This window comes from Phalacrocorax aristotelis, chromosome 1 (assembly GCF_949628215.1).
Source record: "Phalacrocorax aristotelis chromosome 1, bGulAri2.1, whole genome shotgun sequence".
NCBI classification, from domain to species: domain Eukaryota; kingdom Metazoa; phylum Chordata; class Aves; order Suliformes; family Phalacrocoracidae; genus Phalacrocorax; species Phalacrocorax aristotelis.
This window is the reverse complement of record NC_134276.1, coordinates 77,207,915-77,234,053: the sequence shown is the minus strand read 5'-3', so window position 1 is coordinate 77,234,053 and position 26,139 is coordinate 77,207,915. Positions and strand designations below refer to the sequence as shown.

The following is a 26,139-nucleotide window of genomic DNA, read 5'->3' as shown; positions in this document are numbered from 1 at the left end:
GACCTTATCGCTCTCTACAACTACCTGAAAGGAGGTTGTAGCGAGGCGGGGGTTGGAGTCTTCTCCCAAGTAACAAGCGACAGGACGAGAGGAAATGGCCTCAAGCTGCGCCAGGGGAAGTTTAGGTTGGATATTAGGAAAAACTTCTTCACCAAAAGGGTTGTCAGGCATTGGAACAGGCTGCCCAGGAAATGACTGGATCTCCATCCCTGGAGGTGTTTAAAAGAAGGGTAGATGTGGTGCTTGAGGATATGGTTTAGTGGTGGACTTGGCAATGATAGGTTAGCAGTTGGATTCAATGATCTTAAAGGGTCTTTTACAACCTTAAAGATTCTATGATTCTAATTACCATCTATTCAAGTACATGGTCAGTGCAGCACTCAGTTCAAGATAAACCAAAGGCAGGATATCTCTGCATAATTATCCAGTTTGGGTAATAACCAAGGTGGCCACTTTGTGAAAAGGTCATAGATCAGCTGTGCTTGAGAGCTGTTTGTCCTTCAGCATCTCTCACAGTTTCTGAGTGTGCTCAGAAAAGGGCACTTCCCCCACTACCACCACCCACAGCTCACATGGGTCAGTCCACCAGCTTCAGTGCAGAGGATTAGAGGATGTGCCTTCTAGAGGCCTAAGCCCACAAGAAGGATGAAGCCATACCACTAACAAGGAAACAGTAATTGAAGCAAAGACTAATATGTGCTCTGATCTGGATGCTAATCATTCAAACAGTGCCTGCAGTGAACACACCCCCTCAACAAGCACAGCATAGAGCAAATCCTCAGCTTTCTCTGGGTCCATCTCCTTATCCACAGGATCAGACTACAGGGAAGCCAAAAAGACCCTTACCTCCCTTCCCAAATAACCTCTGTATCATGCTCTGTTTCTTCTTTGCCAGCAGCACTAACACACCCAGCACAGAGCAACTACTTACCTCTAGCTCTGCTTCAGGAACAGGACTGGTGTCAGTGCAGCTGACTGGACCCAGCAGGTGGGAATAAACCTTTCCCCACAGCTGCAGTAGGTTGAAGTCACCCTTTCTTCTCCAGGGCACCTAGGGTCAGGGCTATAGGTGCTAGGGGTATGGGTGGTACTCTGGCTATAGGTGGTTCTCCACACACAGAAGTCTGGGCTGTAAGACTTCCCCCTCCCACTCTTATCAGACAGCCTGTGCCAAGAAGGGAGGAGTAAAGAGGGTTCAGGCCATTGATTCACACTGGGTCTGTGTCTGCTCCCATTTTGTTTTCCTTGCCTCAGCCTGAGCTGAAGCAAAGCTGTTGATATGTATGGCAGGAGGCAATGAAAGGTGACTGTTTCAAGAAGGAATTCTTTACAGCAGATGTTTTTTTAATAAAGTGGGGGTTTTTAAAATCTAATACTTTTAGCAAACTCTAAGGAAGTCAAAATCTGTTATGAATATATAAAAATTCAGCTTTGTGGAAAGATGTATTTATCTTCTGATTCTTTTTTACTTTACGTATAATCCAGAGGATTTTTTTTTTCCTATCTTTTAATTATGGGGATGCTTCTAAAACAGGATTCAGTGGCTTCTAATGTTTCTTCCCTAAGGAATCAGATAGAAATTAATGAATTGTTGGAAGAGGAAAATGTTATTTTCTAAGCAGTTTTTTTTACTCCACAGAAGAAAACAAATCAATGAGAGAAAACAGAAAAGAAAAAAATCTCTGCAGTTATTTTATCTTGTTGAAAGCTAATAAATTTCTCTTGACAGCCTAATCATTGGTATATATTCTTCATTTTTAGAGTAGGTTCTCATATTTGAGACAGGTTGAGCTCCCTCGGAGTCCCTAAATCCCCTGCAGAGCACTACCAGAGAATCCTACTACAAATTCTGTCAGAGGAGCACAGTGCTGCACAACCCCAGCGATGATGACAAGTGTCCTAGCACCAGGTGGCTGTGAGTGGTGTCACTGAGAAGTGTAAAACAAAGCCCATGGAACACCGAGTCTGTCTCTCTTTTTTCTTTTCTTTTTTTTTCCCCTTCCTTTTTTTTTTCTTTTTTTTTTTTTGTGCAGGCAGCGTGGCATTTCAAACTGCTTTAGGAAAGTGAATTAATTTAGCCAGAAAGTCAGGCGAGGATTTTAATTCTGCAAAATATGTAATACCTCAAACTATAACATACCCAGTACCTCAGAACTAGTACCCTTCAGACTGATTAACAGAAAAATGTGTAGGTTGAAATTAGAAGATGTTCATATAGAACAAACCCTGAGTCCAGGGATGCCACCTAAAGCCTTGTACAGCATTTAGTCTCTGAAGAGTTAAAGAATCCATTAGAAAGTATCTGAGCTGTCTGCACCAAAATCTTTTGACCTGCATTTTTTTTTAGTAGAGGACAAATGTTATTGGGTTATGTTAGAAAGATCTTCTGAGTGGCAAAGGATATATGTAACCATCCTCTATTTCGTGCATTCTGTTTCTGTTATATACATTCAAAAGAAATACCTTAGATTTTAATTGTCCAATTTGTAACTTACAGATGCTTTAATTACAGTGCATAAACCTTCAGAATAGTTTAACTAAGAAGCTGAGTTTAACCCTGAGATATACTGTTCCACATACATATTTTAATTATATCACCAGATGGTTAGAAACCAGCCTACTTTATTTTAAACACCTTTCTATTCCCAGATGCTGCATTCTTGCATACAGCTACATTCTCTCAGAGGTTTCTAAAGATATCACAAAAACGGCTACCATGATCACAGTGTTTTGGATTGCAAAACAGAGATACAGAGGACAATTACTCATCAAAAATCCCACCAACCTTATGAAAGTAGGCTTATTAAAGTACTTCTGTACTTTAATAAGTAGTGTAGGCTACCTAATGCATAGCTAGGCTTCAGCTTTCTAGCCTTAGAGGATAGCTGGGCTCAGTGTTGCAAACTTATCACTCAGGTTGAAGTGTGAACCCTGATATTCAAATACATTGGCAGAAGACTGTTTGCAAGCAATTAAGGTAATTATCTGGTTTTGATTCACCTCTTGTCTGGGGGCTGTATTCTGTTAACTTTACTCCCTCTGAACAGTCGTGTTGAATGATGGAGGAGCCTCTGGATCCTAAAAGCAACAAAGCAAGTGTTATTTTCCTTGTAGATCAGGGCATTTTTACGTGCTGGCCAATGCTGTATTTCTCTACCCTCTAGTGGTGAAAACACACTCTCAGAAAACAATTCAGTAAGTTTTAAAAACATCACCAAGATTTTAGCCAGAAGATATTTAAGCATTTGGAAGTTCTTAATGAAAGATAAAATGACTTTTTATGTTGAAATAGGATACTAAAGCACTTAAAGCACCAAAATCTAACAGGATTCCACAAGTACCAAAGTGTCCATATTGACAAGCCTAGCCTGGAATAAGGGCTGCAGCAAGCGAGAGTGTGCATTAGTGTTAGAAAATGAGGCATGATTCAAATAACTGCTTGTTACTTATTACATAGAATATTTCAACTAAGAATCTCAGGTTGAAAGTGTAATACATATACAACATGTTGTTAGCAGAGGGAGAAAAAGTTAAGGTTTATGCAAGGCATGTGGCTTCTAACCAGATCATTTGAGCATATTTTATAGTTCAACCCAATAAATGAAAAAATGCAAACTTGATTTTTGTATTAAAAGTCTTGTTTTCCTGGAGATTATGTACAAGGCTTTTGACCATTCATCAGGCTGAAGAGTATTAGTTGTGATGTACTGGGTATATTCTAGTTGGATTTATTATATGTTTTGCATCATTTAAATCCCTACGTGATTTTCTGGCTAAACTAAGCCAACAAGCTGGGATAACTGAAATAACTGCCATGCATGTGCCGTATGCCCAAAATGTGTTAAAATAAATGTATAGGAGCACAAAAATAATTTTATCTTAACTACACCTTCCTTATTTCACCTTCTTCAGTTGTTGCCCTTTAAGATAATTTCTGCCTTAGAGTTTATAGTATGTTGCAGTAAATACAATAAAGTTTAGCTGGTTTTTAATATCAGAGCCTAAATAATGAATAATAAGATTTCTTTATTGGTCTGAGTATATGGAAGCTGTCAATACACTTTGGATCACAGTTGCTACATTAATGAATGCCTGCAACTTGCACATAAAAGTAATACCAAACACTGTTCATATAATCTTCTCTTCGGAGCACAAAATTGTTTGGTTGTGGTAATTAGCATTTCTTCAGATACATTTTCCATACCTATTAACAACCTAGCTAGCTCTGTAGCATAACAAATATTCTCCAAATTACTGCATCTGGACCTGCTTCCACTGCTAATATTCTGCTTTTAATTTTCTCGCATGCAGAGATAGATAGTCAGATAGATACACATACCTGGGCAGCCCAGGCCCTCTGAAACACCAAAGGGTCTCCCCACAGAGGGGTGTATGTAGGAAGAGAGAGCTGGAGAAAAGTCAAGACTCTGCTCAGGGAGCACATGAATCTCCAGGTCTTCTGCAGTGAAGTGAGCATTTAGTATTAGTAAAGACTCTGAAACAAGGGGGCTTGGGTCAGGGTGTGCTGTGGGGCTGTGGTGGGGCAGGAGGGGAAAGGGTTTGCAGAAGAAAAGAAATCTGGGAATGAATGGAGAGCCTGGAGCCTCTTTGGCCCCTTGGTAAATCTGGATGTAGATGTAGCCCATATTGCTGATGATCAAAAGCGAGGAGAGCCCCTAGAGACAAACATTGGCTTTGGCAGCATAGCAGAAATAAAGTACCTGGTATTGCTGAGCACTTATGGTTGGAGACCAGTTAAGTTATAAAACTACAGGGGAAACTCTTGGTTTGTTTAATATTTTGAAAATGGCCAGTGGCTGTAACACAATATGGGAAGGAAGGAAGTACGTCTGCAGTTTGTGGGAAATCTGATCCACTTCATTTGTAAACCCAAGCTGGTAAATTCCAGGATAAAACTAAAAGTAAAGACACTTTTAAATGAGTGCTGTAGTTAGTAAATATGTGGAATGTAAGACACAAGGAAATTTTACTTGTTTTCTGTGGAAGTATTTTGCCAAGTATTAGAGACTGTTCATTTTATAAATGGAAGAAGGGAATTCTAGTTCTGCTTCTGAAAATCTGCTTAATACAACGTCAGCTGTAAAGTTACTACTTAAACTTCTGCAGCAAGAAAATGAAAGAGAATTCACAATTGCAAAGACATTTCTTAATGACTCAGTAGATATATATATAGAAGGAGCAAAAGATAAAGCTTTTTAATTACATTAATGGGTATATTCTGTAGTGGTGACCTTCCCCAAGCTACACTAGTGGCATAATTTAATTCACTGGCCCTTGAAAAGGGGGGTTTACAGTACTTAATTACAAACCACAAAAAGCCAAGAGGGAGGGAATGGGTAGGAAAATCAGACATATTAAAATAAAATGTACACATGGGGGAAAAGGAATTAAATCTAGAACTTCATAAACTGATAGGTAATTGGCATAGAGAGCGAAATATAATACTCAGAATTTTTACAGCGCTGCAGATGCTATAGTATTTGGATTCCAGATCACAGCATGTAAGGTACAAGCAAAAATTCCACAGGTATTTTGATACGTTTGTCTACTTACCTCCCCCCAAGGCTACAGATGTTAAAGTGAGATGTTAGAAGAAGAGCACATTCATGAGTGAAAAGCACGAGACCGCATCCATTTTCAGAGCACTTAAATGGCATGGTGGAATATGGTATCAGCCAATCAGTTCTGCTGAAGATGCATCTTGTACCAAAAATAAAAATAATTTCTAGCAGTTTAGTTTTAGCCGTTTTTTTCCCACAGTACATTGGCAAAAATGCATTTCACACCCTTGACCAACATAGCTATGCCAGCAGAAGTCTATAGTACAACCTTGGCTTAAGGATGCCATTGATACAGAAACATTTCAGGCTTCCTAATCCATGTTTTTGTTCTGTGTAGACCATCAGGGCAAAGCTCGCTCTTTGTGGCTTCATTAGGGATGCTCCTACCATTGATTCCTGGCGCAAAGTTGCATTCCCTAAGAGCGCAAACAATATCCTTGTGATGAACTGGCACGTCTCCTTCTTGCAGTGCTGGAGCTGTTCAGATGCTCAACTGTTGTAATTGCAATGGATGGTTTATGTGGCTTGTGATTTTAAATAAGCAAGAGAATCTACTCTGAAGTCGATCCTCAGTTCTGAAAGACAAGAAGACAAGTGCTCTTTTGCAAGCTTGGAATACAAAAATACTTTTTAAAAGGACTTAGATTTAAAAGAAGTGTTTGTAATTCTCTGTATTTACAGGTCAGTGTTCTACTTTTTTCTCGCCATTTTTTTTTTCAGTGGTGACGATTACAATTTGTAGGCTTGAAATCAAAATGTGTCATGGCTTTCAAAATGCTAAACTCAGAAACTGCAGCTTGTGGCAGTTGCCCAAAAAATACTGAAGATATTTTTAAGCTGACTTGTGAACTATAGTAACAAGGAGCATCATGGCTCTAAATCTAGAATAGTAACCATTACCAAAATGCACTCCAGAGTTTCTTTTTCACTTTGCCATTGGGTCTGTTTGCAGACAAACATCAGTGTTTCTATGTCCCCTGCAAGTCATATGCAATCTGTATGCAGCATTTGCTCTATGGTATGGCTTCCAGATTTTTAAGGCCTTTCAAGACCTTTTCTCTTTTAAGATTCCATACTTCTGTGGATGCTGAACTGTAGATTTCCTCTATCATGGGTTTAAATGACAACTTTCCAGGAAGACAGAGAAATTGACCTGAATATGAAATACTCAAAGTTGTTAAGCTGTTTATTTTACTAGAATTTTACATAATGTGCAATTATTAATACCCATTATTATTAATTGCTAATTAATAAGCAATAGGAACTAAAGCCTCTGGTACTTCATCTAGATCTTTGATAAAGTATATTAGCACAAAGGCATTCCTGACTTTGTACTGCTCAATTTTATAAAAACATTGAAAATCTGTGACACCCTGTGAGTGCCTTATCTAGTCTTTATTTAGTTACACTGGTGGCTTGTGGTTTTTCACTATGTTATCTTATAAATTATCATGCTAGTAAAAATATTTTGCAAAATTCTCATAGTAATTTTTCTAGATAGTCTCTGCCTATGTGAATGTATTTAGTCTCAGCAGCAGAAAGCAGTCTGAAACAAAATAGTGTAGATTTCTAACCATCCCCTCTGGTTGGAATAGCACCCCACTGAGACTATAGCTCTTGGTATCTGCAACACCACCTGCAGTGCTGGAAAATTCATAAAGCAGCAGAACATGGGATGAGGTAATACCTTCAGATCCTGATGCACTATTGTGCTTTATCCCAGCCTCTCACAGATTTAAGCAGTTTTAAAGGGCAGGGGGTTTAAGAACATGCTAGATATGTGCCTTACTTCCACCAGCTATCAAAATAAAAATCAGGTTTGTGTATTTTATAGCTTGTCAGAAAAATCTGTGGGTTTTTTTTCAGATCTCCCCATTCTATATTGATACTTGTGAAAGACTCTGGTTTGGGTTGGGTTTTAATATTTTCAGTGTAAATTTTAGTCTAGCAACCTCGACTACCTAAAAACTGTTCTCAATCTATTTTTCTTTTTTTTCCCATAGGAAAAAAAACCAGAAATATTTTAAATAAGCTGGTACGTACATATGTATTCACACACATTAAGCTATCACTACCTTCAGTGCAGTAGAAGGAAGAGAGGACAAGAGACCACCTGCCTGTTATTAAGCACTTAACTCACATGTGACTGTTCCTAAAAAGCAGTATCCATGCAGACTGCCATGGTTGCATGCATGGCCTGCATTGTCCAGAGAGGTCAACAGCGGGAATGACGGTAAGGTACTTAGAGGAGGCGGGTGCCCCTCTAGAGCAGCATACAGAGACGTGGCCACCTCTGTGGGACAACACAAGGGCTGTGCGCTCCTGAGTGGGAATAAGCCAACAAAAAAAGGAAGATGTAAACCTGTGACAAAAAAACCTGCAGGACCAAGGCCAGCAGAAGGGCCTCAAGAGTCTGTATCAAGCACCCTCTTGTGCAGGCAAGCACAAGAAGGAGAAGACTAATTTTTTTCCATTTAAGAACATCTACAGCAGTTTTTCCTGAGCTGGACAGAGTGGTCATGTCCCTTTTTGCTTTTAACTACGTTATAACAAGCTATAAGCTACTCTAAAGAAAGCTAATATCCATCTTTTTTATAAAAGATGAGATTGCAGAAAGGGAAAACAAGAGGCATGGTTCCTGTTGTAAGTGTTCTTTATACACCCTATTCCTGGCTTTTAGTTAAAAAAATTAAAAAATCCACCAAAAATCATGGGAGCGAGATCCAGAATAAAAGGTTTCAATTTTTTAGCTAAGTTCCTATCCCACTCTGCTGAAGAGTTAGATCATGCCTACCTGCAAGTTCCTGGCCCTACCATTTATACTGGCCATAGTAGGCTGTCATGCTTAGACAGCACCGCAAGTTGTTTTTCAAAAATGGAGACACACACTGATTTTTAACTTTTCTAGAGAGGTTAAATAGTGTGTAGGCAGTCTGAATCATTCTCTGAGACTTGTGAGCACCAGCCTTCTAAGTCGAGCCTTAGGCAGGAATTGGGGCACCAGAATTACTGCTTTACCCCAGACAAGGAGTGCACTTTTGAAGTGACCACTCGCCCCCACTGACTGCACTCTGGCTAACGTTGCAGAGCAGTCCTGGAGTGCACGAACCAGGTTCCTTCCCAGTCTTGCAAACCTGGATTACATGCTCCAGGACAACAGGTAAGGCTCTGCAACTGCTTCTGGGCATTCAGGCCTTGAAGACCTAGTGTAAATCAGCGTTCAAAGAAATAACATCATTTTACATCACTGTGCAATGACTTTTAGAAAGGTGAATCAAATGTCCTCTGAAACATAACAAGATTTGAAAAATAAATTAGTCACTAGAGGGAGCCTCATATCCTAGTAAAAAACCGCTACTAACTCAGGCCTTCAACTATTCAATGTTGTAATTTAATAGGGTCAGTGAGCGCTACTTCCTCCAGTACTCAGTTTAAAGAAGATGAAGGTAAAAGACAAGAGTATGCAAAGTTTCTTCAAAATTCTCCATTCATTCCACATTCTGAAGGAGTACGGACTTTCTAAATATTTTCCCCAAAACAGGTAGAGCCAGTTAGTGCCGTGGCCGGGAACAGATTTAGCTTTGTCTAGGCCTTTTTAAAATGCCCTCTTTACGTGGCATCAGTGAGAGGGCATTCACCTTTCCCTCCTTCAAAGATCAAACACCAAAATATGCACAAGTTGTCACTGTGAGAGGAAAGTCTTTAGACCACAAGCGCTACCCTCCCTCCTTTATCTTCAATACACCAGATCTGTGCCCGGGCAGGTAATTCCCAGCAGCCAGCTTTCAACAAGTGCTGCTTACAGCAGTGATCTGGTCTAGCTCTCTCCGTGTTAGAAGGCAGCTACATACAAAACAATAAAGATGTGTCCCTGCAGTGTAACTGCAGACGTGCATTAAATTTTCTGCTTTACTCTAAATTTAGTAAATAACATAGCAGTTATACTTTTTGGTTCCCTGTTACAACTCCTACAGAATTTGCAAGAGGTCCTGGAAAAACACGAGGAGAATAGGAGAGCTGTGGAGGACACCCCAACTGCAAGAGGGACTCTGCCAGTCAGCAGGGCCCACCTGAGACTGGTTGCAACCTGGACAGAAAAACCCAGTGCCTCAGAAGGTGCTTTCTTTTTAGAAAATATAAAGCAGCAGAGGGCATCAGACAACAAGAAATGCTGCATACCTTAGTGAATCCTGAAGAGCTAAAGGCACAGTGAAGGGGAAAGGTACAGGCTGAGATTGATACAACGTGGGTGGGGATAAGGAAGCAGGCACTGAGAGAAGGAAAACCAGACACATCACTTCTCTGGTGTGTGTTGGCTGTAACCACTCCATCATGGAAATGTTGGGGTGGGAGAGAGGAGGGCAGGGAACACCTGTGGTGCTGTACCTAGCCTCAGAGGTGCTCCACTAGCAAACCAACCTAAGCACTGCAATGGGTGATGAACCACCACCGTCTCCCTTCTCTTTTAAAATATGAAAACACAGCAAGTTCTGACAGTAAAGCAAGATTGCTGTTTGATAGTATCTCATGCTCTCCAAAAAATCTCAGTACAGCAGGACTCAAACAAGAAAAATCACAAAAGAAAGCATTAGCCAGTATATAATCTTATTTTGACCCTTTGAGTGATGACTAGGAAACAGGCAGCACTCAGCAGTGAAGCTGAATGACTCACTTTCTGCAAAAGTAAATTCAGGTCTCTTGCTGGCATTTCCTCTCCACACCCTAAAACTGTTTCTCACTGCGTGTGCGGAGATGGCCTTGTCATTGCTGCAGGCACTCAGGGCTGCCATAGAGTGAAGATTTCTATTTCTACAGGCAAAGAATTGCTGCTTCGTAAGTACAGCAATTTTCTGTTTTCCTTGGTGGAAAGGAGGAGAGGTTTATAGGGAACTGTTATTTATAGTGCCTTTCATTGGAGTGTCTCAGACTTGAAAGGAGGAGGTCCTTCCCTTCCCTTGAGAAACCGCTGCTCGGGCAGAAAGCATTTTAGCTACATTTCTGGTGTTCCCCAGCCCGACCCTCAGGCATGTATGAATGTCATCATTGTGCAAACGGCAGTGGGACGTGCAGATTAAGGGACTGTGGGCTAAGTTGGACTATCCAGCCGCTTGGAAGCTCCGGTATAACACGGCTTTCCTGTGGCAAAGTGCGCATGAGCAGCTAGGGCAGATTTAAAGACTGCCTTCAGAAACAGATGTTAGACGCTGTGCTGTAGCAGCAGTCCTCGTGCTGAAAAATTTGGAATGGTTTTAAGTCAACTGAAAATAAGCTCATGCTCCAGTCTATCAGCTGCCTGATTTGACAGTAACTTGACCAGGTACTGTATTCCTCCCTTTCTATGTTGGGAAATGCACAGGAAAACTTTTAATGGGCATTTCGATTTTCTTTCTTTTTTTTTTTTTTTGCTTCTGTAGATAAAAATATCTGGAGGAAGTTTTTAAAAGGCATTTCCCTTTGCAACAACTTTTTTCTCATACATGCCTGCGTACAAAGTGCAGGCAAAGTCAGCTGCAGGCAACTTGTTATAATGAGTCTGGCTTTTATTGTATCTATATCAAGTCTACAGAACAGGAATTTCTAGAAGGCATTTTCACAGTCTGAACAGTACCAAACTGAATGGAATTACCTGCAAGACCTTTCACTGAGTGTTGCCATACTGATGCCACAAATGGGTACTGTTTTTGTGAAATGTGAATCTGAGTTAATCTAAAATTATGAATATTTTCTCTTATGCAAACTGGCTTGAACTGGGATTTCACCATCTTGTGAGTATTTTCATAGGAAAGTAAAGACAGATTACAAAAGTTCAATCAGCGAAGGAAAACAGTAAAATATGAAATGTATGCAAGCTATTCATCCCTGGATTATTGAAATGGATGAAGAAAGGGATAAAATCTAAATTACTTTGTTGGGGGGTGTTAAACAATGGGGGAGGGAGAAGTTTTGCTTTAAGCTGAATTCAGTTCAGGTTGCAAAGTGGACAGTTTGCTTTTAGCATGGCTTAAGTGCCACTTTGGCAAAAGTGGTCCCAAAGAGGCCCCCAGAAAGTCATCCTCCAAACTGCTGGTGGCTGAATCAGGTGGGCGCTTGCTGCTGCCCCACCTGCCAGGGGCTGAGCAAGGAGCTGCACTGCAGTGCGGGGACCTGGGGCTCCTCTGGCTTCTCAGAAAGGGGAGGAAAAGGGCAAGATGCTTTCACTGTCCTTCTTGTTCCCACTTGAGCTGCTGAAGTTTCTCTAACTGGACTCTCATCACATCTCACTAAGGAAATGGCTTCACGGGGACAATATCAGTCGGTGCAGTAACTGTTTTCTGTATATTACGTGCTATTTTACAGGCAGCTTCTGAAGAAACTCAGCCTTAAGCTCCAGCCTGTGTGTTGAATCAGTATATCTCTACTGTGAAGTACAGGCAGTTAGTGACAACCAATTGCACAGTTAAATTTGAATATTTCCAACTCCCACTTATTTCAACTGTTTTGGAGGCACATAGTATGTGTATGTAAAAGATGGCTAAGGCATCTTCCAGTATCTTTTCTATACTGTATCTTTTCTACACCTACTCAGGATGCAGCACAGGCATAAATCCAACTGCAGGAAGCTAAGTCTGAGTGTCTGTAGATAGCGAGGCTGCATCTACATTATTTAGCATTGGTGCCTGTAATTAAATGTTTAGATCTGTTTGAATGCCAATTTCCTAAGTATAGAAATTTAAATTTTCTCATTGAGGCCTGTAGTGCTGATAAATAAAATGTAAGAAATGTGGATATTAACTAAGCTGCTAAATGCTATCATTTCTGGAAAATAAAATGTGAAACCAATATAATTTATAAAATTGAGATGCTTGGGATAGTTCAAGCAGACGGGATAAATTTGAAAGGAGTCTATTTTAAAGCCTTTGAACCAAGGTCATTTGGCCCTTACTTCAAAGCCTTTAAACAGTTTGTCTTGTCCTGGCAGTGAAAGAGAAAGCCCCAGAGGAACCTTTGCAGAAAGCTGTGCAGAGAGGGGGAAAAGAGCATCACACAGAAATCTGACACATACAAAGAACGAAAAGGCTCAGCTCAGAGTCAAACAACAGGAGGTCACAAATTCAGTGTCTTCTAAGGAAATGTCATCACTGGAATAGGATGACTGGAATTTCTACAACTAAAGATCTCTCTTACAAGCCTGAAAGGAAACTTGGCACATTATGTGAAGAAGCAGCAGGCTGCTACTGTCTCTGTGATTACAGAAAAATAAATTATACTGAGGACTGGATTTTAAAAAGCTCTTCTCTTTCTTTCTGAACAGTAAGTATATTTCATATAGCTGAGTTGTGTAACAAAAGAGGATTATTTTGCTATTTTAAGATAAACTCTACACAAAAAGACAAATACCTCTAAGTGAAGATGTGCTAGCAATAAAAATAATATTAATGCCTTTACTCTTTTTCATTTATGGTCTGATCTGAAGTGCATGGAAGTAAATAAAACAGAGAATGTTGACAGGCTTTGATTAAGTTTTTTATCTATTTTTATTGCAGTGACTACTACGAAGATGCAAACATGACAAGGTGCTCTCTCATGGTTTAGCAGGATCTGAACACTCCAACTGCAGAAATGATTTGGCAACTAACATCTTACTGGTAAGAAAGAAGTTCATTAATTATTGTTATATCATACTTAGATCTAAAGTGAGTGAAGTTTAATAATGACATAATACTGTATTATAAAAGAGTAGGGTTGTTTATCTATAAATTATACTCACAATGTGACTGTTTTTTGTTTGCTTGTTTTTCTTGTTCCTAACTTTCTCAAAACACAAAGGTTCCGGTATTAGTGAGAAGAATGTCAGAGGAAGTTGATCCCATTCTCAGTTTCCCAGACCAACTTCTAAACAACACCCCAAGCCACTAAAGCAAAATAACTTACACATCATCTGTCACATGTAAATTCCCAAGTGACGCTGCTCATAGGAAGTTTGAGAACAATCAGAAAAGGAGGTTTTAAAGTTATGGTCCTGATATTTTCCTTTTCATGACATCTGTTTGGGCCAATGATCACAATTTAACACACCCTCTTGACCTGGGCAGATCATGGTCTGGTCTGCAGTCAAGCTGATACGGGAGGGTCTTCAGCCACTTGCAGTGGCAGGGATGAATCACCTGGTCGTTGGCTTCTCTCCTTCCTCTGTCTTTCAGGATATCTCTGGTCACACCGCTGATTCTTGGTCTGCTTCTGCAGCCACCACTGACACAGCTTGCAACCCTCACACAGCCAAATATTGTCCTGTTGATGGCTGATGACCTCGGCATAGGGGATGTAGGTTGCTATGGGAATGATACTATCAGGTAAGGAAACAGAGCATAACAGTGAGCAGAGCTGGTTTGTTATTTAATGTAAGACTGCAATCCTCTGCCCATCATCAGCTATTTGAGCTCTCTTCAAGTTCATTTCCTAGAGAACTGGGAGGATTTCCCATGGGTGCCATTAACAGTAAATGTAAAGCACTACCAGGATTATCTCACATCCGAGGGGGCTTTCCCAGGGCCAGCTCTGGCTGCTGTCCTGAGCTGCTTTACTGTGGGAATATGTCCACCATTCTTGTGTATTCCTTAATTGCCTGACATTTAGAAACACTAAGCTCCTGCACATGCCTGAAGATAGAAATGTTGTCCCATCTTTCAACATATCAGGCCTCGTTACCTCATTTGACTCTGTTTTGCCATTCTTCCCCAGTCTCACATCAAAATGCAGTATGTATCGCTGCAGTGAGCTATGTTACTAGGAAACACTTCTCTTTTCAGACCCAAGGACATAGAATTTGCCTACTCTTTGAAAATCATGTCATGGTATTGCCTGCTGACTTCCTGCCAGCTTGTCACTTCTTTGAACAAAACCAAACTTGGTACGTTCATTCCCCTCATCCAGCAGAGTTCTTAGAATCTCAGCCTGATCGGCACCGGCTGGCAAGTTTCTGACAGGTAGCGGGTGACCATAGGTGGCTGAAGGGGCTCTGCATGGCCAGGACTCCACTTCAGCATAGCATCATCCCCAAGGCATAAGTTTCCTTTTCAAGAGCAGTAGGGTACATTTCTGCAAGGCCCTTCATAGGACTTGGGAAAAAACAAGGAATGATTGGCTTGAAATTTATCCAGATAGTGATCAGAAAGAAAAAAAAATATCTTTCCCCTTCACTTGAGAAAATGAAAATAAAATTAAAAAATAAAATATTTCCTGGCCGTCTTCAGATAGAAGAAACTTCCCAAAATAAATGTAAGTATATTATTCCTCATCCCCATTCCCTTGAAGATCCTCTGAATGATATCTGACAGTGATGGTTGCATTTTTAGGACCCCAAACATTGATCGCCTGGCAAAGGAAGGAGTGAAACTGACCCAACACATAGCTGCGGCTCCACTTTGCACCCCCAGCAGAGCAGCCTTCCTCACTGGCAGATATCCCCTCCGATCAGGTTTGCCTTGCAAAACCAAGCAACCTTTAAACATTTCTTTATTGCTGAAAGGAACAACGTCTTAACAACGGGCACATGAGAAATGAGGGTGTGCAAATAGAAGGGGTGCCACAGGTGTGTCATCCCTCACTGAGGCACACAAAGACACACCAGTTAGGTCTAGTACCTCTGAGGTGGCATCTAGATTTATGGGGTACAAGGAACCATCTGGGGCACATAAGAACCAGCTCTGCAGAGCAGCTTTCTCCCCGCCAGCTCGTAACCTCTGTTGCATTTTGGTGCTCTACTGCACAGATTGCAGTCAGAATAGAGGTAGTACAAATTGTCACGTTCAAAGAAGTCATTACACAAAACACAGATAATAATAACACATTTCTAAAGCACTAGTTACATTAATTTCTGTCATGAGTGACTTCTCACCAGGTATCAGAAACAGCTCAGCCCTGGAGAGAGCAGAGCAGATCTATGCAGGTGTGTGTCCATTTCCTCTAGTCGAGGTGCAGAACAAGTCATTTACAGGAAAGCTTTGTTACCTATGTGTCAGAATTGATCCATCCTATGAAATAACAGTTTGACAGCTATATTATTTTTCCAAATTCTGTTTTTGAAGAAAAAAATACTATCCTGTCAAACTGCATCACTGAGATGAAGAGGTATGAAAAACAAGTAGCCCTACATGTTTCTAACAGTGACTCTCTAATGCTTGTTCTCTTGCAAATGATCTTAAGTACCTTCATTCCTGAGGCATTCTAAAGCTGACATGTCATCCTAGACAGATAGCTTGAAAATGCGCATGAGCTTGAACAGACTCTCTCCCCCTGTAACAACAGGGCTGGACACATTCAACGCTTCCATGACAGATTGAACTTCACATTATGTTGTATGATGGGATTACGCCAGTATATAATGCTAAATAACAGGGTGTAAACCTGCAGGTGAGGAGAAGATTATAGTGCTAGATAGCTACTCTGTGGGTTTCAGAAGTTGGATGCCAGCCATGCCACCATGCAGGGAAATCCTGGGTTCCCAGGCAGCCTTATGCAAGCTGGAGTTTGAGGCTGACAGAGGGCTGAAGTCTCCCTACCCTCACAGCACACTAAGTAAGTGCACTTCATACAGCCTGGATGCCGCATATAAAATCAACACAGCTTTGCCATTCTAAATAAAATAAAATAAATAAAATAAAATATCCCATTATGAGAGACAAAGAAGAACAGGTATTATACAATGCAGAAACTTAACTCTTTCTTATTCTTGTCCAGTGTCCTAGATTAATTTCCCCAAACAAGCAACATTAAGTAAACACTTAACACTATAATACTAACAAAACCAGGAAACAAGGAAAGGTGTTTGATAGAAGTACTCTACCAGTTATATTTATTAAATTTATTTATTATTGTATTTTGTAGGGATGGATGCTATAAACAATTACCGTGTTATTTTTTGGAATGCCGGCTCAGGAGGGCTTCCTCCGAACGAAACCACTTTTGCCAGAATACTGCAGCAGCAAGGCTACAGCACAGGACTGATAGGTAAGGGGACACTTCTGAAGGTGGCCTAGAATGTGTTTCACCTACATGTCTCACCCAAACCATTTGTTTTAGTTAGCAACTGCTCATACCTCAGTTACAATATTTTCATTTCCTGGTTTAAGAATATCTTGTAAGAAGAAATCCTGAGCAAAAAGAATCTCTCTTGAAATAATATGCATCTGATAGAGAATAATATTTACTGTTGACCTTCTTTCAAGCACAGCTGTAGTTGTTAAAACAGAAAATGGAAAATATGTTAATATTTCTTGAATACTATTCTACCAGGTGTATGATAGTTTTTCCAATGCTGTTTCATAAAAAACAAGAATATGAGTTCCACTGAAACCTGCATGCCGACGCTTTACACAGCTCAGAGCAGATTCACAACAAAAGGGAACAGCTGCTACTTAAAACAATAGAGTCAGTTCATAATAGCACAGGATTTGGCCTTTCAAAAACAAACAGAGCAATTATTTTTTATTTAATTGCCGCTTGCCACTATAGTTCACCAAGATTTCAGTACAGCCCACAAAATGTTGCCTCCTTCAGCATTAATAAGAATTCCATTTTCCTTTATATTTTACAGGACTTTTTTTTTTTAATACAGTTGTAACTTTTGGTCATGATCCAGCTGCATATAATTATTTATCTTAGGTACATCACATAGTTCCATAGACTGATAAAACACAAATGTTCCTGAGCTGAATAATTAGCTATTATTTGCCCTACCTCAACTGAGCACCTAAATGTCAGTATCCAAACTCTATGTCTGACACATAAAAACACCGGCTGCACAAACAAACTGAATTTACTAATAAAAGTGTCTGCAGGAATAGATTTGTATTCATTCAGCAGAATAAATCTAAACTATACAGGACAATACTAAACGAAGCTCTCCAAGGATTTTAAGTCCTGTATTACTGAATCTTCTCCTGTTGGTTTTGAAGCTGTATTATTTTAGTTCTTTTAACCAGCTTATAAAAAAAGCCCACATCTGTTAGCCACATACTTCAGCTTGGCTTCAGCATGTGTAATCACTAACAAAACAATCAGATTTATCTCCACTTCGCCAAAGTCTCCCTGTCTCCTGCAGGGATTTTGTGCTGTGTCCCTCCTAGAAGCTAGCTAGCAAAATGGACTGGCATTTCACCTCTGGGCATCTTGGCTAAAATCACACCATAGACACCAAGAGTATCACTTAGTTTAACTGGATTGACAGATTCTGATTAATTGCACCTTAGGGAATGATGGAAAGCACTGGTGGTAAGTGACACCAAAAACAAACAAAAAAAACAACCCCAACAACCACAAGAACGACTCTACACTCAAGGCACGAAGCAAGAAATCTTACAAAACATCTACCCACATGACCACAGCTGAATGAGCACTAAATAGTCTCACCTGAATGGTTTGTGATTGTTTTGCTCTGAGCACAACCAGTCTAATTGCAGAGTTAAACCCTATTAATAGCCTGCAGCTTGATGAGACTTTTTGTTGGGAAATGTTTTGCAGATTCTTTGCAGTCAGAAAGCTAATGTTGTATAACATATGCCCTCAAAGATTATCTTAATTATACACTTAGTTTATCTTCTGGAGATTTGAGTCTTTTATAGCATGTTGATGTGGGACCAAGGATACTTTAGCTGCAACTGTATTTATGACCAATGCATCTATGTATTGATTACAAACCTCTTTCATTGTATCACTGGCTCTCAATATGTCGAGAGGTAAATTGAGTAGAGATTTTTAGCTGAAAACAATTTATCCACCTATAATAGACTTTTCACTCTTTCTTTATATTTCTATCAAAAAAGCAGCAATTTTTTCCCTCTGAAGTAGTTTTTTTTTTTCTGCTCCTGTTGTAGTACACAGCAATTCTATTAAAAATTACTCAGGGTTGGCTGCTAGTATATGTATTGGTAACATAGTGAACCATTTTTTTAGGATAATATCCTCTATGAGTACAGAGTTCTTTATTCCACAATAAGAATTAGTTGTGAATTTGTCTCAGGACGGCAGTACATTTTTGCTCAGTTCTGAAAACCTGACTTTTTCTCAATTTCTAGTTCCCTTTTTTCCCTAGTCCAGTTTTTTTATGTTTGATCAAAGCTACAGGGCATGAATATGTATACAGACCACCAATAACTCTGTTGGAAATTTATAATTTTAGAGGTTTACTTTCATCAGTTGTAAGATTTATCCCATTATATCACTACATACTCAGTATATATGTGTAGGGAGAAGTTATCACAAATAGGAAAAAAAACCAACCATTTTTTGAGAAATGTTTTATACAAGGAAAAGCCCACTCTTAAGTATTATCTCCTCACATTTTAATGTTCCCTATTTTCAGGGAAATGGCATCAAGGTGTTAACTGTGAATCCCGCAACGACCATTGCCATCACCCTTTAAACCATGGCTTTGACTATTTTTATGGGATGCCTTTTACGCTAATAAGTGACTGCCAACCAATGGAAACACCAGAGATGGACAGAGTCTTTAGAAGACGGCTCTGGCTTTACACTGAGATGATTGGTCTCGTTACACTCACCGCCGCCCTAGGACGACTGACCGGCTTGATTTCAGTCCGCTGGAAAACGCTGACCTGCCTTGCTGGGTTTAGTCTCCTGTTCTTCATATCCTGGTTCTCAAGTTATGGGTTTGTACGATACTGGAACTGCATTATGATGAGAAACCATGAAGTTACTGAGCAGCCAATGGTGACAGACAGGACTACGTCCCTTGTCTTGAGAGAGTCCCTTTCATTTATTGAAAGGTAAAGTGTGTTTCCTTTGATCGCATTTTTTCTGCTTCTTGCATGCCTTGCAACTTCTAAACCACACTTTCCCATGTGAAGTCTTTATAATTTTCATAACATTACATAGGATTATAAGTACTGTAATGCCTATTAATTATTAATAATATTCATAATGATATCACATTATTTAAAAAATCAGCTGCTGCTTAAGGATGTCTGTTACTCCTAGCTTTACTAAAGCTGATAACATTTCCAAATTTCTATATGTGGGATCAAATATTTCTAGGCTATTTTGAGGAAATGCATATTTCCGTCAATGAGACCAACATCACAGCCATAAGGGATAGCAGCAGATGGAAGAAATGCATGTGTGTGGGCTGGGAAAGGAGAAGTAGAGATGTAAGGTAGCCTTATCATATGGACTGACACGTGGGCAACAGCTGGCAGGAGATGAACCTGCTGCCTTCGTTTCAGCAGCACTGTGGTGGTTTGCAATAGCACAAAGTGGAGCTTCAATCCAAAACTTTTCCATGTATGATTCAGGGAGTAAAGAGGGTCATTTTATATAGGCCAAAGATTATTTTATCAGTCAGATCCTAACCACTGGATTTTAATACCTTACAAGGTGAGATGTTTCTGAGGTGATTGTTGAAATATGTATACGCACAAATCATAGTATCATTTTCCATTATGACTGACCCCTGTATGTATTGAGAACCTTCCTCCCTAATAACAAAATGTTGATTCCTGGTTTTTAGAAACAAGCACAAGCCGTTCCTCCTCTTCCTTTCCTTTTTACACTCCCACACCCCTCTCCTCACCACAGAGAAGTTTCTTGGGAGGAGCAGCCATGGTTTATATGGAGACAATGTAGAGGAGATGGACTGGATGGTGGGTAAGTCACTGAAGCAAATTACAATGTCTCCAACTACCTCATACCTGGGTCTGAATATATAATAAAAATGCAGTCGTTTTTAAATGAACAAGGAAGAGAATTAAAAGCAAGAAGGAAAAATATCCTAAGCTTTTCATGAACATCTGTCAGACTTGTATGAGCACAGTTACTGGCTTATAGTGTTGACTTTTTATTCTGTCCAGTCTTGGAACAAATACACCTTTCTGTTCACTCAGGTTTTCTTGTCTAGCATTTACCAGTTTTAGCCATGCCACGTTGGCTCCTGTCAAGGAGCTCTCCTGATCTTCTTGCTAAATACTACATGAACTGAGAATTATTTAGTTTTCTGTGATTATTGAAGATCAGGTAATTTCAGCCTCTTATGATCATGCCTTATCTATTTCTAAGTAGCACACATCAGAAGGTGATAGAACTGACAATCAAATAAATTCCAGGCGTAAACCAGCAGGTTATTTCTCTGTGACTGCTGCATTCAGCAGATTACTGAACATTTTTGAGCCTGCTCACAAATCCAGAAATGTCCATAAATGTTAATTGAGATGCTCCCAGAAATCAGATTCGTGTTATTTTTCAGCTGGTTTCTGGAGGGGAAGGAGACTTGTTTATCACCCAGTCACGGCAGAGGAAAAGCAGCCACAACTGCAAAAGGGATAAGAATCAGGTACACATACAGAAAGAACTGGTTTTCAAACCTACCTGTCAAACACTTACACACCACAAATATAACTAAGAACATCAGAAACAGCTCAAGAATGACTTGTAAATAAAAAAGAACTATATTATTAATGCATATTATATCCAGCCAGTAATTTAATCCAAATACTAACTGTGGTCTAGACAATATAAGATAAGGACACATGACATTTCTTCCTCATTTCTTACAATGGCCATCACAAGTGTAGAATCTGACTTTTTGGGGGCCTTAGATCATGCTTTCTTTCCATATTTTTACAGCGCATGGCACTTCTGCCCTTTACAATACAGGCTTCTGGTCTGTGACTGTGGCTCTTGCACTCCTTTGTGATAATACTAATTATAAGGAGGTTACAGCACAACACAAATTTTCTGTGCTTTTACAGACAGTGAAATCAGAACTACAAATCTTGATCCTAAAAAATGCTTCTTTTTAACAATAAGCAGCCCTACATAGGTAAGAAATTACATTGATGAATGCAGTGTAATTGATATTTTTGCGTTTTAATAGACACATATTCCTGCGTTTACAGGCCAGGTTCTAGATGCTATTGACAAGGAAGGCTTGAAAAATACTACACTAGTTTACTTTGCCTCTGATCATGGTGGATGGCTGGAAAGACAAGAAGGCATAAGGCAGCTGGGTGGCTGGAATGGAATATACAGAGGTAAGAGCTGTCAGGGACAGCGACAGCCCAGTAAAGTACTCAGCACACCCGTAAAGTTTAGGTAAGACTGTACGCTCAAGGAGTAAGAGTGTTTTATCATTAAGAAGGAAATTTGTGTCATTCTAATCAGGCATTAAAAAATTCAGGCAATTCTAATATGTGCAGGTGTTCTTTAGAAGCAGGAGTTCTCAAACTGGCATTTCCTCATGAGGCAACTGATTACAAGTTAATTTTGATTAGAATTGTGTAACTTCTTGTTAAATATTAGTTGCGTCTTACATCTGAACATTTGTTTTAACAACAACAGGTATGTCATAGGATTGTAAAAGAAAAAAGAGAACTAGGCTGGGAAATCACTTCATGCCTGAGCGTTTTATCCACACTGACTTGTGACGGGGCAATGTGTTTGTAAAACAATAGAAGGGAGTAAGCGTATGAGGTCAGTTGAGGGGTCTGATATGCTGCACACACTTTCACTGACGCTGAGGAGAGGAGCTTAATGGTATAACCAAAAGGGCAAAGAAGGCTTGTTAAAGGTAACATTAGACAGCTTATGATAATACAATAACATGTGTCTAAAATGTCTCTGTTTTAAATGAAGCATTTATTTTAATGACAATGTATTAATTTTTTTTTAATGAAAGGTGGAAAAGCTATGGGAGGCTGGGAAGGAGGAATCCGAGTCCCAGGGATATTTAGATGGCCAGGAGTGCTACCTGCAGGCACAGTTATCGATGAACCTACAAGCCTTATGGACATTTATCCTACAGTAGTTCATCTGGCTGGAGGGGTGTTACCCCAGGACAGGTACAAACACAATGTCCTTTATTCCTCCTTCTCTCCCAAGGCAATCAAAAATCTAGTTTGAAAACACATTCTGAGTGTTTGCACATTTTCTTTTTCACTCCTGCTCCTTTTCTAGACACATAAATGTTACCACAGCTTAGTTGCCTCTTCTCTACATTTGAGATTCAGCATCTACCTGCAATCTTCTACAAGCATCTTCCTCGGTCAGAGTTGCCAGTTCCAGCAAGAGGTGTGCGGAGGGAACGCAACCCTGTACAGCTTACCCCAGTCTGATGGCCTCTGTTTTTTCTGCTAGGGTAATTGATGGCCAGGATCTGATGCCTTTACTGCGAGGAACAGCTGAGCACTCAGAGCATGAGTTCCTGTTTCATTACTGTGGCATTCACTTACATGCTGTGCGGTGGCACCAGAAGGACAGTGAGTACAGAAATTCTTTCCCAGGAATTGGGTTCAATCTACAGGAGGGCAGATTTGTCTCACGTAATTTTTTCTGGGATTGCAGCTTTCCAAGTGTAAGGTAGTAAAGACCTTACTAGTATTGTGTGTATTGTATGGAACAAAGAGTTTGTTCGTGACTTTGAGGCAGATGGCATGCCGGGCCGGCTACTGGAGCTCAGGATGGGTCTCGCCCACCTCTCTATCTGAATGTAAGGCCTGGGAAGTCCATGCCCTCTTGTCTCATGGAGATGTCCTTGCCTCAGTCCTTTGTCTGTCCTTCTGCTACCTTAACAAGGAAGCAAGCCATGGAAACCCCAAATCTTTTTTTCATGTCTTCATAAAAAACAAAGTCAGGTATAACTGATGCTTGCTGAAAATTTTAGAGAAATTCTCTAATGTCAGAAATTGTTTTACAAAATTTCTTTAATTCTGTGGCACTTAATTTTAAATGAAATTACAATACTATATCAACCAATAAATGTATAGCTGAAATGCAACCAGAAACAAACTCTAGAAAACCATTTGCTTTTCTAATGCCTTGTGATAATCATCAGTGTCATTGCAAGCCTTCTTTCTTTCCTGCCAGGCGGAGCCATCTGGAAGGCTCATTATGTGACCCCAGTCTTTCGTCCACCCGGGGCTGGGGCTTGTTATGATAGAGGATTTTGCCCATGTTTTGGGGAAGGTGTGACCCATCATGAGCCTCCGTTGCTGTTTGATCTCTCGCGAGACCCTTCAGAAGCCAAACCTCTGTCAGCCGACACCGAGCCCCTCTTTGACACTGTCATAAGGAGGATTGGAAGAGCCATAGAAGAGCATCGCAGGACACTGACTCCAGTCCCAGAGCAGCTCTCCTTGTACAATGTTGTGTGGAAGCCGTGGCTGCAGCCCTGCTGTGGGACGTTCCCGTTCTGTTGGTGTGATAAGGAAGGTGATAATAAACTTGCTGACCTATGAAGGAAAGAACCAAAGTTACTTCCTCAAATGTGTTTTTAGATCAGGAGTGTTTCCTTTGGGGTTGGTGACTGGTGGGTTGTTTGTTTATTTGTTTTAATAGAGCCTTTACAAGGTAATTGTTCCAGTGAATAGAACACTATTTGGTAAAGGTGGCTTTAGGCTGGACACTTTCAGGGAGCAAGCAAGGCAGAATGATATGAAGAGCATGTTTCAACTTGGGTCTGTTGACAACTGCATGAATAGTTCAAATGCACTGAATCACACACCAAGATTAGAGCTGTACAAGTAATGATATAAATAATGTTTTGTTGTTTATGAAAGTATACCTAGAAGATTTGTTTTGGTTTCGGTTCTGAATTTCTAATTCAGGGACTGAGGTCTCCCTTAATTTTGTTATCCTTACTAATGATGCATAAGGTGACACTATAAAAAATTTGTGCAGACTACTGCCTCCAGAATAATTCCAAGACAATTTTTCCAACAGTTCCTCACAGAATCTCCTTTAAAAGTAGCTTCCTTCCTTCCTTGTAGCTAGTCCCTCCAGCAGCAGTGATGATGGCAGCTGATTAGCCTGGGGCTTCTGGATCAGGAGGAATTGCCTGGGTGAGGCATAAAGCTTGGAAACGGGACAAGCTGGGTAACTGCTGTCTGTGCTTTCTGAGAAGGATGGGTCTCCTCTGACTGGAGTCAGCCTCTTTTGATGGAGAACACTGGCACAGGCATAGTGGCATTTATGGTCACAGAAATGCCACACTGACAAATAGTTCAGTCATTTGGGCACAGGATTGCACGAGTCACCTTGCTGCCCATATCTCAGTCATAAATGGTTCCTGCTAACAAGTAGTAGGTTCAGAAAGACTTTTTGAAAGATGCCCAATACTAAGTATGAAAACAAACTCTAATTTACTATTAAAAAATAAATGCAGAATTAAGTTTTTTTTTTCTTCACAAGTTAAATTTCATCCCACTGAACAGCTAGATTTACTTATATCTCTCTCTTTTGCTGCTGTAAATTCAGGTCTTCTCTTCTTTGTGTTAAAATAGTTGTTCCTATTTAAGTGGCCCCAGCATTTCTTTGTAGGGCATATATCTGTATATATCTGTACACACAGACAAGTTTACACTGGTATATCTGAATATGTAGGCATCTGAGAACATAATTTGCCCATTCAATTTATTTCACATGCTTTTTACTATCTTTCTAACTATCATGCTAGGACCCATTTCAACTGTTCATCTCCTTTGATAAATGTTCTGTTTATTTTGGTTTTATTTTCCCCCTTGTTTCCCACAATTCAGCCACCAGAAAATCTGCAGGTAACAAAGCCATGCAGCTTAAAAGCAAAGTTTTATTACATGCTGTGACTTAATGCATTTCATAGACTGTTGTAATTCACCCAGATGCTCCACCAGTGCTAGTGATGAGAAAGGTGCTCAGTCGTACTGTGAAAACGTCAAGAGATGAAGTGAATCCACCACTTCACATGTACTGAATTATTCCCTAATTTCCTCCATTGTTAAGAGTGTGTGCTTTATTTCTCATTTTAATATATTCTATTTCACTGATTCTTTCTCAGCTAGATTTAAAGTTCTTTTCGTATTCACTGTGCAGTGTTTACTTTACATTAAATCGTTGTAATCAGACTGGCATTTTTCAATTTTCGCAGTCGTTTTCCAAGACTTCACTTCCATTCTCAAGCTGGTTTAGTATCTGGGATTTTACATCCTCTTTGAAAACACGTGGGTATAATACCTGTTCATCTGATCGAACCAGTTTTTCTTGCACAGAAATACATCACAGTACTGTAGGATATCCATTTGGAGCTAGAAGGTACAGGAAGGCATCGGAGCTAGAATCTGCCCTGGATACGGGCATTTGCCTGTGAAAGCACAGTTATCAGGGCCTGCTGATATGCAAAGTGCCATGGGATCAGCAAATGTTCAGGGCCTGTTAACATGGACATCACTTGTGGAATGGTCATGAGCAATAATAAAGGCTGCCTTGACAAAACCAGTGTCTGCCTTTTTCTTTTGGGTTCAGCAGATTATGGTATCCTGCTTTCTTGTGCAGCTGAGCACAAAAACAACCTTTTTTAATTAGTTTAATTTCCTTTTTCCTTGGGAATTCTACCCTTACTTTCATCTCTGTTAAGTGATAGGAGCAGCACCGCCTCCTTCAAGCCACCCCGGCCCACGACCCTCCTGCCCGGCTGCTGGAGCCCAGCGCAGTGCCCGGGGACCCGGGGCCTCTGCCCGTGCTGGGGGACACGGCTGCTGCTTTTCCTTGTGCGGTTCAACCTGTGGTGAAGCTGAGCACTTATCCCAGAGACACA

General features: G+C 40.2%; 1 protein-coding gene across 1 annotated transcript; it reads left to right on the top strand.

The window, feature by feature from the left end:
• Nucleotides 1–10,315: 10,315 nt before the first annotated feature.
• Nucleotides 10,316–25,813, top strand: LOC142057888 (arylsulfatase D-like). The gene is made up of 12 exons (XM_075094789.1): nucleotides 10,316–10,415; nucleotides 12,541–12,872; nucleotides 13,106–13,207; nucleotides 13,763–13,912; nucleotides 14,915–15,036; nucleotides 16,446–16,568; nucleotides 18,922–19,345; nucleotides 20,086–20,222; nucleotides 21,470–21,604; nucleotides 22,249–22,411; nucleotides 22,707–22,828; nucleotides 23,436–25,813. Exons 3-12 carry the CDS (start codon nucleotides 13,182–13,184, stop codon nucleotides 23,804–23,806), a joined length of 1,773 nt encoding a protein of 590 aa, XP_074950890.1. The 5' UTR covers nucleotides 10,316–10,415; nucleotides 12,541–12,872; nucleotides 13,106–13,181; the 3' UTR covers nucleotides 23,807–25,813.
• The last annotated feature ends 326 nt before the right edge of the window (nucleotides 25,814–26,139 follow it).